Below are 17,766 nucleotides of genomic sequence, written 5' to 3'. Positions count from 1 at the left end.
TTTGCATATATACATGTATGTCTGTGCACAATATGCTTCTCTGAAACTAGAGTTACCGATAGTTTTAAGCTGCCATGTGAGTGTTATGAATGGAATCGGGGTCTTCTGGAAGAACAGTCCATGTTCTTAATTGGTGAGCTATGTCTCCAGTCTCCAACCAAAATAGTATGTACTTTGTATGTATTTCAACTCTACCACATCAAGGTCACACTTGACCATTACAAACACCTCTGCTAAAAGAACATTATTGAGCAAAGAATAAAGCAAGCAGTAAAATAATTCCAGATATGTACATCCCAATTTAGTAATATAAGTGAAAGGAAGAGCAAAATTCATCAAAAGATAACCAATTCTACAGTAATGACATTCAGTAAGTAAGTTAGATGAAATCCCAGACAGAGAACTCAGAAGAATTATTTCAATAATTATAAGTTTAAAGAAGATGAGGAAGAAAAGAAGCCTCTGAATGAATACAAACAGCTGAATAGAGAGGAAAAGGATGTAAGACAATGAAGGCAGAATTTCAAAATTAAGGCAGAGTTTATAAAATAAAGACAGAAATACTGAAGAAAATCCAACTGGAAAATCTGGGAAAGAATAAAGCATAATCAAATGCAAAGCTCCATGGAAAGTCTCATTAGGGGAATTGATCAAGAAGAGATCAGGATATCTGGGCTTGAAGACAAATTAGAAAAATTAGTAAAATCCAAAATGGACAAAAATAAATGAATGTGGAATATGAACTCACATAATAAAATGTAGAGGTTACTGGTCATAGAAAAAATATCTATCTAAAGGTATAGAAAACATTTTGAAAAGATTCACAATATTTCCCAGAGTTAAGCAAATATTACAGATACAGGAAGTATTTTGTTTAGCAAACATATACCACTGGAAAAGAACGTTGCTGCATTATATTATATCCAAAACACAATAATACAGAAAACAGATTATGTTGAAGGTAGCAATCTACAAACACCAAATCACATAGGAAGGTGGGCCCATCAGACTAACAGTAGAATTATCACTTAAAACTATCAAAGACAGAAAGGATCTAATTTAAACTTTGAAAGACACAATCTGTGTCATCCCAGACTATTAAACCCAGATGATTTATTATAATTGATCCTAGGAGTTCCTAATGGTTTTCAACATTGCTAATGTTGTGACCCTTTAACACAGTTCCCCAACCATAAAATTATTTTTTATTGCTACTTTGTAACAGTTATGAATTGTAACATGAATTGTTTTGAAGATAGAGGTTGGCCAAGGGGGTCTCACCCTACAGGTTGAGAACCACTGCCCTAGAAGGTGTAGATATAAGAAATACAAATATAGCTCTATAATATAACCACCAAGAGATTGAAGAATACCAATAACTCTTTAGAGAAACTAAGGGAATGAATTATACATATCCAGTTTGAAAAACAGTTGGAGAATTTATTTAAAATATTTTTATTTTGGTTTAAGAATCAGGTTTGGGAGAAAGAAACACACTCAAGGAGAAAATAAGACTTACCCAAATATGGGTATGGACTTCCCAGGTAGCCTGACCACTAAACTGAAAAATCCTAATATATCATGGGATGTTTTTTTTTCTAAGTTACATCCTAAAATAGGCTATAAGTATCACTTACTTTAATTGAGAATTTGGATGAATAGAAAGATGAAGACTGTCATGTTTCTCAGCATGTATCTTTAGTTCTGACATAGAATTTGAATTTTAAATTAATTTTCTATTTATTTTAAAAAAATCTTTAAACCAGCAATTTCTAGAGACCTTACTAGCTTTTTTATTTTTCAAAATTTTTAATTTAAAAAATATTTTTATTATACATACAAATCCAAGTTCCTGCTACTTCCCTTTCTCTCATTCCCTTTATATACTCCCTTGCTCCACCCCTAACCATTCTTCAGAGAGGGTAAGGCTCATTGATTTGGGGAAGGTCCTAGGTCCTCTCTACTATATCTAGGCTGAGCAACGTATACATCCAAAAAGGATAGATTCCAACTGAGCCAATCTATCCATATATATTTATATCTTGTCCATATGATTTTATATGTATTCTCTAGCCTAGGATATTCAGATGAGGTTACAAAATAAATAGACTACAAAATAATAAATGTCCCATATTGAAAGAGATATGAAGCCAAATTATCTTTGCTTATATTTTCAAATTAAAGAAATTAAAGAAAATACTTACATGTTGAACCATATACTTACCTAAATAAACTATCTATAGTTTCAAATATTGGTTTTTCTAAATATTTTATCCATCCTTAATTAAATATTGGAGGATGTGTAGGTTCCCTGGGAAAGAGAAATAGACAAGATCTCCTGAGAAAATGTGAATGGGAGGGTGGAAGGGGAAGAGTAGTGTTGCAAGTAGAAGCTGCCCTGCTAGCTTAGCCTCGAAATAATCACACAGAAACTGTATTAATTAAATCACTACTTGGCCCATTAGGTCTAGCATCTTATTGGCTAACTCCTATATTATTATTTACCCCGTTTCTATCAATCTGTATATCACCATGAGGTCGTGGCCTACCAGAAAATTTTCAGCACATCTATCTCAGGCCACAGATCCATGGCATCCCTCTGACTCTGCTTTCTTCCTCTAAGAATTCAGTTCTGTCTTCTCTGCCTAACTAAGTTCTGCCCTATCAGGCCAAGGCAGTTTCTTTATTCATTCATCAATACAAGCAACACAAAGAGGGGATTCCACCATCAGAGGAGAGGAGGAGGGAAAGAAGAACTTGAGGGAAAGTGATGGTTGAGATAGGGGAAGGACAGAGATGGAGAGCAAGGAATGAGATATCTTGATTGAGGGAAGCATTATGAGGCTAGGAAGAAAATCGACACTAGAGAGTTAATTCTTAATCAAAATAGTTTTAGTTCTCTCATTGTTTTTGTGTTTCCATATAAACTTTGTCTTTTCAAGATCCATGTAACTAGAAAACTAAGACACACTATTTCATACACTAAGCAGTCCCATATACTATAGTAAATTAAAAGCCATAATATATGTACAGAGGATTTAGTGAAGTCCCATGTTAGCCCTGTGTTTACTTCTTTGAACTCCATGAGTACATATGAGCTTTGCTCAGCTGAATTAGAGGGCCTAGTTCCCCTTTTGTCTTCCATCCCCTCAGTTCTTACACTCTTTCCATCTTCACTTCTGTGTGGTACCCTGAATACTGAGTAGAAGGATTTGATGGAGACATTCCATTTAGAGCTATTTGTTCAAAGGTCTCTGTCTGTTTTTCTTTCTCTGTCGCTCTCTCTCTCTCTCTCTCTCTCTCTCTCTCTCTCTCTCTCTCTCTGTGTGTGTGTGTGCATGTTTGTGTGTGTGTGTGTTTGTGTGTGTTTGTATGTATGTGATGTGTGATTATGGGACTTTGTATTTGTTCTGATGTTCTTATCTACTGCACCAGAAAGTTTCTCTGACAATGTCTAAATAAAGCACTGATATATGTATAAGGAAGAATATCATTAGGAGTTATTTTATTGTTACTTTTTTTAAAAAATAGTTTTGATTTTACTCTATATCTCTAGGCACTCTGATTTCTGGTAGTCATTCACCACAGCAATGTGTGGTGTGAACTCAAATTAGAGGAATAAGCTATAAGTCTAATCAGACATTGATTGTTACTTAACCAAGTTTTGTGAAACCATTGGCCTAGCATATTCTGCAGGTAAAACAGCTGTGTAGATCAAAGGTTTTATGGCTGGGTTGTTTGTGCTTGTTTTTGGTAGCTTGTAGGGTACCCTCCCTTCCAAGACACTAGAAGATATGGGTAAAGGTTGTATGTAGGCATAATGTTCAATGAGCTGCATGGGATGTTGTTTTCAGTAATCGGATTTTGTTGTCCATTTGTAGAGAGAAACTTATTATATTGGCAAATTTCTATGTTGTTTGGAGATTTCCAAGGACCCCTTGGGCCAAGGACTACATTGAATATAACCAGTCCTGGTAATAGAAGCCTCCTTTGGTGAAAATACATGGTTAGTTGGTACTCTGTCTCCCTTAATATTTGGAAGCCTCATTACCATCTATATATACCAATTATGTGATTTCTACTGTACTAGTTTCCACACCAACCCTCAAATGTCCTCAATCCTAGCTCTCTCTCCACACATTTCTGCTGTAAAATATTCCTTTACACTGTGTAAATGTATGATGCTGTGATTGGTTTAATAAAGAAGCTGACTGGCCAATAGCTAGAAAGAAAGTGAAAGTGCAGGAAAGATTGACTAGGAGAATGCTGGGAAGAGGAAAGGCAGAGGCAAGGAGTAACCAGCCAGCCAGAGAAAGAGTTGGATACACAAAATGGGGTAGAGTTGTAAGTCACAAGTTTTGGGGCAGACCATTGATTAACAGAAATGGTTTAAGTAGTAAGTGCTAGTTAGTAACAAGCCTGAGCTCTTGACTGAGTATTTATAATTAATATAAGCCTCAGTGTGTTTTAGACAGAGACTGCCTGAAGGGAAAACTGCCTACTCATTTCCTCCCTCTATTCCTCCTACATGTGCCCCCACTCTATCCTTGAATTCCCACCCCCCCCATTCCCAGTAAAATCATAAAATATAATCTATTTTCCTTTTCTAACGAGATCCATATGACTTCCCTAATGCTAATCACTTCCTCTATACACGAGCTCTATCCGTTTCCTATATTATGTCTTCAACATCCGAGGTTCTCATTTCCATTTCTTATGTTCAATTAGTGTATCTTGTATCTGTAGATTATATTCAAAATCCTAAATTTTTCATTTACATAATTACCTCACTTTAGGTTTTCTTTATTCCTTCTTTTCCACTTTCAGGCCTTGAACAGATTCTTTGTTTTCCTCCCACTCTGTGTTTTCCTGGATTGCTTTAAGGGATTTATTAATTTTTTAATTTCTTACTTAAGCATCTCTATCATCCTATTACAGATGCTTTTAAGGTCAGCCATGTTGGAATATTCAGGAACTGCTGGGCTTGGGTCACTGTGAAGACATATTTCCCTGGCTGTTATTGATTTTATTTTCATGCTGGCATCAGGCATTTGGGATAATACTGATTAAAGCTTTAGGGGCTGTATCTGCTTTTGACTTTGGTGGGAGATGTTTTGTTCTACAGTTTCAGTTTCCTCTCTGGATTTAAGGAGAGCCTGATGACTCTGTGTTGTCTGTTAGGAAATTTTCTGTGAACCTAACTGGTAGGTTTGGCCATTGGGATTTCTAGGTAGAATGTGTTTTTGAGTATTGAGAGTTGACACATAGGAATGGGGATAGGCTAGGTATCTGAAGGGCTTTACAAGAAGGAGAAGAGCAGAGAGGTCAACAAGGATCTACTTCTTTAGTCTCCTTGCAATGGGGGTAGACAGTGAAGAGGTCATTCCCAGAGGTCAGCTATAGTGCTTGGATGGGACTTGAAGGTTTGATAGTTGTCCTGGTTCCTTCTTATTTGCCTTTAGAGTGAATATATACTGATATTGGATTGTGGAATGAGTTGAAAGTTTGAATTTTGGAGGAGATCTTTGTAATCCCTTGGAGATAAGGACAGAGGGAAAATTGAGTTCTTTCCATATTCTGATATATTGTTCCTTTTTTTCTTCAGTGTCTTTAAGTGTTGATTATGTAGGTCTCATACTTGCTTGGTTGGAGTTACCCAAATAAATATATCTGAGGCTATTTTGAAAAGTATTGTTTCCATCATCAGTCTGCTTGTCATTTGTATATGGAAAGGCCACAGATTTACTTGTATTAATTTGATATCCTGCTTCTTTACCCAAAGTGTTCTTCATGTGTTGTAGTGTGTAGTGGATAATTTGGATCATTATTGAACACTATCATATCATCTGTGAATAAATACACTTAGGCTTCTTCCTTCCAACTTTCATCCCCTTGGTCTCCTATACTTGTCTTACTCTTCTAGGGATGACTTCATGTACTATATTGAATAGGTATAGTGTGAATGACCACGTCTTGTTCCTGATTTCATTGGTAATAATTAGAGTTTCTTTCCATCAGGTTTGATGTTGGCTATGGGCTTCCTGTGTATATCACCTCTGTCACTTATAAAGATGTCCCTTGTATCTTTAGTCTTTCCAGGAATTTGACCATGAAGGGATGCTGAATTTTAGTAAAGGCTACTTTTTTACCTTCTAATAAAATGATAATGTGGCATTTTCTCTTCGGTCTGTGCATGTGGTGGATTTTACTTAGTGAGTTACTCATTTTTAATCATCCATGCATCCCTTAGTTGAAATATAGAAGCATGCTTAATCATGGTGGATGATTTTTTTTCAGTATTTCTTCTTTTTTTGCATTTGGTTTTCAAGTGCTTTATTGAGAAGTACTCTATCATTGTTGATGGGGTAGCTGGACTGCAATTCTCTTTTATTTCTGGGTCTTTATGTAGTTTAAGTGTCAGTGTAATAGTCTCTCATAAATTGAATTAGGCAATGTTCCTTCTGTTTTTAATATGTAGAATAATTAGAGGAGTATTGAACATCTTTAAACGTCTCCCTCTCTTTGGCATTCTTTCTTCTCCTCAAGCCTTTTAGAGAATTCTTTCACTGCCATTTTTATTTAATTTTGTGAGTTTTTCCTTTGCTAACATTTATGTTTGGTGTTTTGCTTTGTTTCAAAATTTCAATATCATAGCTAATTTTTTTCTTCATCATGGTTAATTGCTCACCCAGACTCTTAATTCATTTTTCATGTTTTTCATGTGCTTATTTGTAGCCTTTTTGAAGTAATTCATTTATTCATCATTTCACAAGTAGGCATTCATTTTCTTGGTACTTTGACAAATGCAATGCCTTTGGATTCAGTATTTGTGGAGCTAATCCTTTCTAAAATATATGTTTTCCTATATATACATTTGTGTCACAATCAGCACTTTTATGGATTGCATATTTTAGTTTTGGGGGGAATATTTTTAAGACATAGTAGAAGTAGTCTTCTTTTGAAGTATAAGTGCCCATTACCTTCCTTACAAAGAAACAAATAATACCAACAGCAAGAACAAAATTATCAAAACCTCTATCTCAGTAACCAAACTTTGTTATTTACTCATTTTGTTGTTATTTTTAAAATACCTAACCAAGTAATTTAACTTTGAAAGGGTTCATTTGTATTCACAGTTTTAGGGCAATCTATCATGCTAGGAAAGAAGACAAAGATATGGGTACTTGAATTTGGGGTTATTTGGTTGTATTATGTGGGCATTCAGGTGGCAGAGAATGATGAAAATTAGTACTTGAATTGCTGTTTAAGTTTTTAATATTTTATTTCAATTACAGTTTTCACTCCATCTTGTCTTCCAATTCCCTGCCCCACCTCCAATTTACTCCTTCCATCCAATCTTTCTATGTTCAGAAAGGGGCAAGTATCCCATGGGACTCACCAAAGGATGTCATATCATATTGAGGCTGAACCAAGCTTCCCCACTGCATCAAAATCAATAATTATTTACAATATGGTAAAAATTTTAAATGAAAACCAAATAGTAGTGCACATGATAACCACAAAAGAAAAAGAAAGATTGAATGTAAAAAAAATGATGTTTTTCACTGCCTGTTAGCTGCTTAAACCTTGATAATTTTATGTCTATAAGTAACATATAATGTGCTTTATATACATAATCTCTGCTCAATTTTTTATTATTTCTTTTCTTTTTTGGACTAAAATATAATTACATTATTTTCACCTCCCTTACTTCTGAACTCATTCCTAGGCACTTATTTGCTTTCTTTAAACTCATAGATTGTAGAAGGAGCGACGGGCTGCATCCCCGCCCAGGTCCCGCACTGCTAGCTTTACACCAGAAATAACCACACATAAATTGTATTCTTTTAAGCACTGTCTGGCCCATTAGTTCTAGTCTCTTACTGGCTAACTCTCATGTCTTGCTTTAACCCATATTTAGTAATATGTGTAGCACCACGAGGTGGTGGCTTACTGGGAAAGATCTTAACCTGTGTCCATCTCAGAGAGGAGAGCTGTGGCGTCTGCCTCACTGCCTTCTTCCTTCCAGCATTCTGTTCTGTCTATTCCACCTATCTAAGCTGTTGTCCTATCAAAAGCCAAGGCAGTTTTTTTATTAGCCAATGAAAGTAATAGACAGATGACCCTCCTACATCAATAGATTTTTAAAATTTTTTACTATATGCATATATATTTATACACACACACACACAAATATATTCAGCTTTGCCTGTATTAGGCTACTTACATGTATGTCTTGGTAGTGACCATTTTATATTGAATGTCCACATGATTCATTCTGCCTGGTGATGAATATTTCTACTTATTACAGCATGCCTTAGTTAGCTATGGTTCATTGTGTAAGGCTGGGACATCATTGGCTTTGCTATGTACACTTTGGCATATGTATTGTTGTTGCTCTTCTCAGCCTATGCTTAGGCAATCATATTGTTGAGACTTTATGGGCTCATCATCTGACCTAACTAGGAGTAACAATCTCACAGCAAAACCACCGATTCTCTGTCTCTTAAAATTGATTAACCTCTTCTTTCTTTGAGACTTGGGTTCGGTAATTATTTTGTTGATGTATCTATTGGACTGAGCTCCACAACTACCAATTTTTATTGGTTATGGTTTTCTTTAGTGTGCTCCATCTGTTGCAAAGAAAAGTTTCCTTAATGCAGAGTCAGGACTATGTATATCTGTAGGCATAAAGACAAATATTTAGAATGTAATTAGGGATTGTACTGGTTTGGTAAAGTAATGGTTGTAGCTTTTTCTTAAGGATTTGTGACTGAGCTAGCCCTGGGTATTTTGGTTTTTTTTTTTTTTTAATAGCAGACATGCATTCCCTCTTGTTTGGCAGGTTTTACAGTTCAATTAAGGAACTGTTGTTTACTTCCAGGTTTTCTATCAGAGGTAGAAATTGTAAACAACCTAAACATCCTACAACCAGATGAGCAGATATAAAACTGTAGTACATATTCACTATGGAATATTATGTCCCTGTAAAGAAAGATGAAATCATGGACTTTGCAGGTAGATGAATGGAACACATTAAAAGAGCATTTTGAGTGAAATAACCCAGATTCCAAATGACACATATTCTTTCTCATTGGAGGCTCCTAGCTACAAATATTAAGATGTGAGTAATATCCTAGAATAAGTAGGAAATGTAAAAAACTAGGAAAGTAAAAATAGGCCATTTCCAGAGTAGGGGAATGGGAGAACAATGGTGAAAGAAAGACAGAATATAAGAGAGATAATTGGGGAAAAGGAAAGGTGAGTGGCAAGAAGAATAAACACAGGAAGCAGGAGGGTAAAATAAAAGCAATAGTACCTGAAAATACAATAAAGAATTATAACAATAAACTTTAAAAGCTTATAATACCTGTAAAAACATGTGTGTGTGTGTGTGTGTGTGTGTGTGACACACATACATAGATAATCTTTTTATCTGGGATAAGAATACTTCCTCCAGGAGCCAAAACTCTAAGCAAACCCAGTATTTTACATTTCAAAAGCCCCCTTATTCAGTTGTTCACTAGGGTTGTCCAGAGGCTCCCGAAAACTAACAGGCTATTGCTATTGCATTTGTTTGCACCCAGAGATGATAGGTGAGTCCCTTGTGTTGAATAAAGCATGCATTTCAGACATAGGACCCAGAGGCTTCTGAGGTGAAGAGACCTGAGTGTCTTCTGTAGGACTAGGTTTCATGGGACCAGAAGTTGTTAGCAAGACCGCAGATTTCAGAAGCACCAATAGTCCTAAACACCCAGGAAGCCTAGGATCACCTCACTTTTATGAGAAACTGTCATTTAAAAATCTATTTGTGCATTAAAACTCAAAACGCATGCACATCTTGACACACACAAAGGTATACAAATGTTTGAAATAAATATAAACAAAGAAAAAGAGGCTGTATATTTTAAAATAGTGGGCCATGGGATAGGCCTGAGGGAAGTGTTTTGGAAAGGATGGGGGAGAAAAGGGAGACCAAAGTAATGGATGATTTTTAAATTAAAAACACTTTTGAAAAAAATGTAAATGTGTAAAGAAGCCTGGAAAGGGAAAAAGAGAGAAAATACTAATGGGTAGCATACAGAGAAATAAATCAAAGGACATGAACCCTGCCTCCATATTGAGCTCAAATATTATTTTTTCATTTCTGTGATAAAATAATCTTTATTAGACTCAGACATAATGGTTCACTTTGAGAGTTCAAAGGCCACCTGAGAATTGAAGTAATATGTTGTCTCAAAAAGAAAAAATATATGATGCAATTTTACATTGTAATGTAGCATGTAGAGAAATGACTGAGCTTGCTCAAGGTTAAATCTAGTGATAAAGACACAAAAGCAAGTGATGATTTGAGTGTTTTGCCTGAGCTGAGATTCTTTGCCATGATGATTCACAGCACCTAGGCAGACAATGTGCATGCTGCACAAAGTCCTCATAGTTGGCAGAGTTGCTGCAGGAGCGAATGCAAAGCAGGGCACAGAGCACAAGGGAGAAGAGGCAACCCCAGGTTCATCATCTGCTTGAAGAAGGGTGCTGTACGACATTGCCCTCTGTGCATTTGTTGTCTAGCTTTGCCACTCCAATAACAATGACTCTATAGGGAGAGTAAATACGTGTGGGAATGTCTATGTAGATCTCAGACTGCTACATACATATTCTCTTATCATGGATGAGAGGAAGGAAATGTTATAGGTATATGAGGAATACAAATAAGGGGAAGCTATTCTTTTGGGCACATATACAAGTCCTATATGTTTTCTGTGAGGTAAAAAATGTTTCCACAATAATCGATGTGTGTAAGAATCTTAGCGTCTATGATGATAAAGGAGTACATTAACACCAGGTTCCATTGCAATAATATAGGAAAACTCCTGTTTAACATACATGATACTTATTGCTAACAATGAATGTGTTCGTGAAAGTGTTCATTCAAAAAATCACATATAAATGTAAAAGAAAATTAGAACATTTTATCATCTATATGCTGATATATGACTTTCTAAAAGAAAACCAAAACCTCTGTTCCTTCTACCATTTAATGTTAAGTTTTTTTCAACTGCTGTTGACCTACAATTCCATGAAACATTTTTAGGTGTAGTATGCTCTTCATATCTCAAGGATAGATAAAGATAACCTAAAATTGGTATGTATTTCTCATAGACAGGAACATAAAGATATTAGACAAAGACAAGGAAAGTTGGGAATTCAGTTTATTGCCATAGTGATTTCAGAGGATTGAAGGATTCTTAGTTGGCAGCAATGGTGTTCTTAATCCAGGTAACATAGTTGCAGACCTTGGTGTACACACCAGGGAGATTCTTCTGGGCACAGCCATAGCCCCAGGAGACAATGCCCTGGAGCTGTCCATTGCAGACCACAGGGCCACCAGAGTCACCCTAGGATAGAGGAATAAAGTGTTTAACAAAGGGGAATGTGAAAAAGACCACATTCACTCTGACCTGAAGATACAATTCTAGCCTTCCTGAACCTTCATTTTTTATCGAATCCCCTATTCTCGCTAATGTGTTGAAATGACATCCAGAATAGAGCTCTTCCCTTTTCCATGGAACCACGAGAGGAAACTTCCTGACTCACTCACTTGGCCAATACATTTCCACTCCTGTGAAAACAAGATATTTATATGAGAAGAGAGCCAATTACCTGGCAGGAATCTTTGCCTCCCTCCAGGTAGCCAACACAAATCATGTTACTGGTTATCTGTCCAGGGTAGGCGGATTGACAGGCAGACTGAGACAGGATTGGGGCATTCAGGCACTGGAGCTGGTCTGGGTTGTTCACTGTGAAAAAAAGAGAAGAAGGGATGTGAGAGAGACCAGACTAGGGATCAATATTTCAGTGTTGTCCAGTTTGTGACCCCTGAAGCCTCCATTGAGGAGGCACTAGAGTCACCATGGGATATAATAGTATAGAGGATTGCTGTGTTTTTCTAATACTAAGAATAGTCATTATTGAAGTCTTTCTTGGAACTAATGATTGTTCATTCTGCAATTCTCCTGTTTACATTTTGGAACCAGATCATTCTGTAGGTCAATGCCTCGTGTGACCATCTTAGAACCTTATGTTTTGGGGTACTGTCATGCATTTATGGCCTAGAAGCCAATCATTTTTGTGTAGAATCTGGCTTAGCTCTCGAAAGATGTGGATGAAGTACTCACCGCCAGAGCTCAAGGTGTTGCCCCAGCCAGAGATGAGGCACTGAGTGCCAGCAGCTGCACAGGAGGTGGGCAGAGCTACAGTGGCCACTTTGGCATTGAGGGTCACAGGGGAAGCGAGCTTGATCAGCATGATGTCATTGTTCAGGGTTGAGGAGCTAAAGCTGGGATGCTTGATGATCTTGGAGGCAGTGACATACTGCTCAGTGCCTTCTGCGACATTGATGTTGTGTTCTCCCAGTCTCACTTGGATGCGGCTGTTGGAAAGAAAAGACATGGGAGAAAATTCCTATCCATTACCTCAGATACTCCAGGTCATGTAACCCTTTTACCTGAATAAGTCTGGAGAGGGGATGAGGCCTGGCTTAACCTCAAAAAGATAGCAAAGGTGTGATGTGGAAGTACCATCTTGAGAGCCAAATTTCTTTCTACTTTAAAGACAAGTAATATGAGCACATGGAGACTGCTCACCAACTTACTGTTCCCCAATGAATACGAACCATCCAATAATAAGGTCTAATGCTCGGCAGTGGATAAACACATGTGCCTTTAGTCCCTCACTCAGGGGCAGATGCAGGAAGATCTCTGAGACCAAGGCCAGCCTGGACTACAGAATGAGTTCTAGGACAGTCAGAGCTACACAGAGAAACCCTATCTCAATAAAAACAAACAAACAAACAAACAAAAAAGAATAGCTTGAACCATGCAACTATGGCACCTCAAAACTTGCTTTGAATGTTAGCCATCTGGGTATATTTCTCAACTTTCTGAATTTGAATCTTTATGATCCGGATGCATGTTCTGGTTAGAAACCCTTTTTTAATGAATCTAATACCCAGTTATCTCTACATAATTAAATGAGTTTAAATAGGCAGTTTGAGCTCATGGCTTGAGCTGTCACTGTATCTTCTCAACATGCCCTAGGTTAGTGGATGACAGGGAGAAACGTATATTAGAATTCCAGCTGTCAATTTGCTATTTCTTGAGTTGGCCTCTCTGTCCATGTCCACTATCCCCAATCACAGCTTCAGTCTCTCGCATTTATAAAATGAAAATATTGCCCCATGATTGTACAAACCTCCAGTCACCCATTTTGAAACCTTGTGCTTAAAAACCAAAACTACATGTTGCTGAGCAACATAATTTATAGAAGCTATGCCATCATAGAGACTACATATGAAATCATTTAAGGGCCAATACTGTAGTAGCATCACAGAAATGCAGTTGATGTTGACATCCAGTTATACCTAAAAGATGAATTTTTATGATCTATCAAGAAAGTTCTGTCTACTTCCGGAATGAGAATAGATATATCAGATCTTTTTTATAATTCAAAGAAAAAATTTGCTGATAGTCCAAACTCAGAAAACTCTGTTTATATCCCTGCTACAGGAACCGGTGTAACTATGTGAAGGCTTTGAGTGACTTCATGATAGTTCTAATATCCCTAATATTAATTTTCCTTTCTTTTGTTATTTTTATCCCTGGTAGACTTTGGATGGTTCAGTATTGTAAAGGGCTTAATATTCATTGACCTTATTATTCTCTACAAACTCATAAAAGAAGTTGCAGTCAATAATCTCTCTTCTTTGACTCTTCCATTCATTTAAACACCTCAGTTGATGCCTGATCTAATCCCATTCCCTGGGAAATGTCATTTTTGTTCTGTAAAGACAGAGCCCATCACTTACCTCTTGTAGCAATGAGCTGCAGACACCACCCATTGGTTATTGATGAGGGAGCCTCCACAGAAGTGGTAGCCAGAGTTCAGAGATACCTGGTAGGGGACAGAATTCTTCTGGCAGGTGTATCCTCCAACGATCTTATCATCGTCGACAGGGAAAGCAACTTGAGTAGAGAGAATAAGAGAGAAGACAATTTTAATTCATCAAGCTACTGGAAATTGCAGCCCTCAGTCCTGTGTCAACCTTAAGCTAATTAGGAATCCTTATTTATTATAGTAACTAAAGGCAAAAGGCAACAGTAGACCTATGGTGTCTTCTAATAGTTCATAATACAGAGCACTGTCAATAATACAATAGAAAGATTTTCTGTAAGTAACAGTGTTCTGATAGGTTACAGGGGACAGGGCAATGGATGTCCTCAGACTGCAGGATTGGGCACAAGGATTGTTGTCTGATCCAGGATTTGCTGTTATATCTTGTTTATAATTCCTTGATAATTTGTATCTAACAGAGCTTAAGGTGATTAGGATAGTTGAAACTACCTTGGAAAATATATTGGGTTTGTAAACCTCAATATATCTAAGTGTTTTTATACCTCAGTCTATATATTAAGGTTTTATGTAGGATATAGGGATAGAATGCTATTGACCAAGATCACTGATTTTTAACCTTGATTGCATGCTTATAAATCTTAATACCATTTCTGCATTTAATATGTGTTAATAAATAATAATACATGATAAAATTATGACATATGTTAAATTTTATTATATATATCAGAAATATCATTCATATTACATACTTACTGTTCCAGTCAAATAAGCTCAGAACTTTAATACATTAATCCCCAATAGAAAGAAGTTTTCAACTTCCGAGTTAGAGTATTTATTTGTACATATCATTGTGGCTGAGCTATCCCCAAACTGTTGGATCCAAACCAGAATTCTTATGGTTCATTTCATAAAACATCCTCATGCGTTCCATTTCTAGCCATTGGAATCCCATTGTAAACAACAGTAGAGAGGGTAATAAAGATGAAGCTTATAAAGAAACAAGAAAATACAGATGCACAGCTACAGTAGGAAGACAGAGGACACTGGAGTACAGAAAGTACAAGAAGCATCTTTAGTGGTAGGGTTCGTGGCCTCTAGGAGAGGGAAGAGTAGGATCTGGGTCAAGGCATGGAACTCACCAGCAGCTCCCACAAGGGCCAGGAACAGGAGTGCACTCATCGTGGCAGAAGGTAGTGAGTGCTTGGGGAGAGCTTACATTTATACTCTGCTGGAGGGAGAAGGGGGTACAGAGGGGAGGTGCCCCACTGCCCCTTCCCAAGCACACCTGTGGGTTTCCCTTCCTAGATCATGCATTATCTCTGCTTTATTTGTCCATTCTGTGGGTAAGTGAGGAACATGTGATAAGAAAACTTTTCTTCGTGGTGAGGAGAACAGCTGATTCTTGAAAGGAATCCAGGATACAAAAACAGTAGAACCATAGACTATCTATGTAACTGGGTCTTCCTAGGCTTATATAAAGACATTAGATGGTAGAGCACAATCATGGTCCTTAGACATACCCAGACATCAAAGAAACTTGATTTCAAGAAGATCTGGTATTGGTAGTATTTAGAGATCTAGAGCCCTATGAGACGAATTACATTGTTTCTGTATCTAATAAATATGAGCTTAAGAGTCTTATCTCCAGAATAATCTATCATATAGAAATGTCAGGTGATCAGAATTAGAGAATGAATTCATGACAAATGGATGAATGGACTTGCTGAAAACTGTTGGCTTTCAGCTGACAACCCCTGTAACAAGGCTCATACCGAGCAAGTGATTTGAAGAATGAGGGATTAAGTGTGAGTAGGAGCTTCCTCAGTGTATCCCAAAAATAGACCAATACCACAGTCTACTTTCCTCTGTGTCATTACCTTTAACTCTTACTGTTTATGTTTTTATTGATCCCATTTGAGCTTTTTCATGGTTGTGTTAGCAATCTGCATAAAATTAATACTTCCTTGTCATCTAGAAGTAGGCAGTTTGAAATAGAAATCATTCTCCAAATGAGTTATGAGAAAAGCCTTGTACAATTACTTCCGTTCAAAATAAATTTTCATCTAGAAGATCCATGAATGAGTTCTTTAAAAAAAAAAAACACCAAATACCAGACTTGAAATTTATTGAAAACTAACCTGCCAGAAAAAGTGCATTGAAAAAAATTGCTATTTCAGATTATATCTAATTTATCATACAACTTGAGGAACCCTGATGTAGGAGCTATTTACTTTCTAATTAGTCCAATGTTAGTGTTGAGGGACAAGAACAAGCAAATTTCATGACTAAATTCTCTAAATTGTAGAGAAAAATATGTTCTAGAAGTTCTTAAATGAGTGAAAAATCTGAGTTCAGAGTCTTGTGATTGGTTTAGATATACTGTTCATGCAGGATGTTCAAAGAAATTGTTACCAGCATTACTGGAGAAAACAACCTTGAGAAGCCTGTTAAATATCTCTGTGCCCACTCCTGGCATGACTGGCTCAGCTGCACAACAGAATTAGTACTTTGAGCTCTCACCTCCATACGCTAAATGTTATAAAATGGCCCATGGGGTCATGCCTGAGTAGAGTACTATTTTATTTCTCTAATTCCTTACAGATTTTCAAGACATTTCTTTCACACAAGAGTCATGTGCTACATATTTTGTGTATGGAGCCTCATTTCCTTTAAGAAACTCTTACATTTTTTTATGTATGGAACCTTATTTTCTTTTGGGAAACCCTGTCTCAAGAAACAAACAAAAAACCCTCTTTAATGGTGAAGTAAAAAGAAAGGAATTATTTCTAATTAATAAGTGAGGTACATTGACTCAGATGGATTCAATTTTTTGCAAGAACCTATCTTAAAGTCTTATAAGGTCTCAAGGTTTCAAAAAGATAAGAAAACTCTTGTGAAGTATCAAACTTGTCACAGGTGGCATGTGGAAGGCTATTGCCAAAAAGCCAATGGTTCCTAGGGGACAAGTTAAACATCTGGCTCTTCTTGCCATTTTTTCCCTTGACACAGTATGAACACCAAATTAATATTTTCCTGGCACTGTGTCTCAGAACCTTACTTATCACAGCCCAGCTATTCCATGAGTAACCCTAGGCACACATTTTGGTCCTCATGTCCAGATGACAGAATATGATGTTACCATTATGGTTAGTTTGGATTCTAAGAAACATTTCTGTCATATTGGTAAATTTAATTGTAAAATTGGTGTTTTACTTTCTTGTCACAATTATTTAGAGGCCCACTGGTTTGGAGAAAAAAAGTTAGATATTTCTTCTAGTATTTCCACTTGCAATATATTCTAGCTAGGTGCCCACAATGGGATTATCACCAATGAATATGGAAAATTATTTTAGCCAGAGGGATGTTGACATTCAATGACCTCACTTTGTCCCTAACTGTGAAGCAATATTGAAGGGTATGGCACAGCAGTGTTCTATAGCTAAAGCTTGAATTTCAGTCATTTAATAGTTTGTGCTTCTATTTATGACCTGAGGTCAGCACTCTTAGGCTATCAGGGATCATAGTTTAGAAGACTACTGCGGGTCATAACTATTTTCTCATGCTCTATACAGAGGTAAGTAGGGTAGATACACAAAAACAGCTGTTTACACGACATTTCAAAGTCTTTGCTATTCCTGGTATTATTCATCCTAATATACGAATTTCTTTTTATCCTTCTTTAAAATGTTGTCCTAGTCCCCATTCAATGCTTGACGTATCAGTGATTGCATTTCAGTTTTGGAAACAGGGGTTAGTTTTTCGGTGTATATTTTATAGTTGATTATAGTCTTTTATGAACCTCATATTTATCTTAACATTCTGCATTTCAAGATGATCAAGTGGGCTTAACAGTGT

At 36.7% G+C, this 17,766-nt stretch overlaps 1 protein-coding gene and 1 gene segment (V, D, J or C); both read right to left on the bottom strand.

Moving 5' to 3' along the window:
* The window catches only part of LOC119806829, a 238,803-nt gene that overhangs the window by 197,711 nt on the left and 23,326 nt on the right, over positions 1 to 17,766 (bottom strand).
* On the bottom strand, positions 11,247 to 15,090 carry LOC119806823 (anionic trypsin-2-like). The gene is made up of 5 exons (XM_038318861.1): positions 15,051 to 15,090; positions 13,865 to 14,021; positions 12,177 to 12,430; positions 11,662 to 11,798; positions 11,247 to 11,396 (listed from the first exon to the last, which is right to left on the bottom strand). The coding sequence occupies exons 1-5, from the start codon at positions 15,088 to 15,090 to the stop codon at positions 11,247 to 11,249; spliced, it is 738 nt and encodes a 245-aa protein (XP_038174789.1).

Source organism: Arvicola amphibius, chromosome 2, assembly GCF_903992535.2.
Source record: "Arvicola amphibius chromosome 2, mArvAmp1.2, whole genome shotgun sequence".
NCBI lineage: Eukaryota > Metazoa > Chordata > Mammalia > Rodentia > Cricetidae > Arvicola > Arvicola amphibius.
This window is presented reverse-complemented; position numbering and strand designations above follow the sequence as displayed.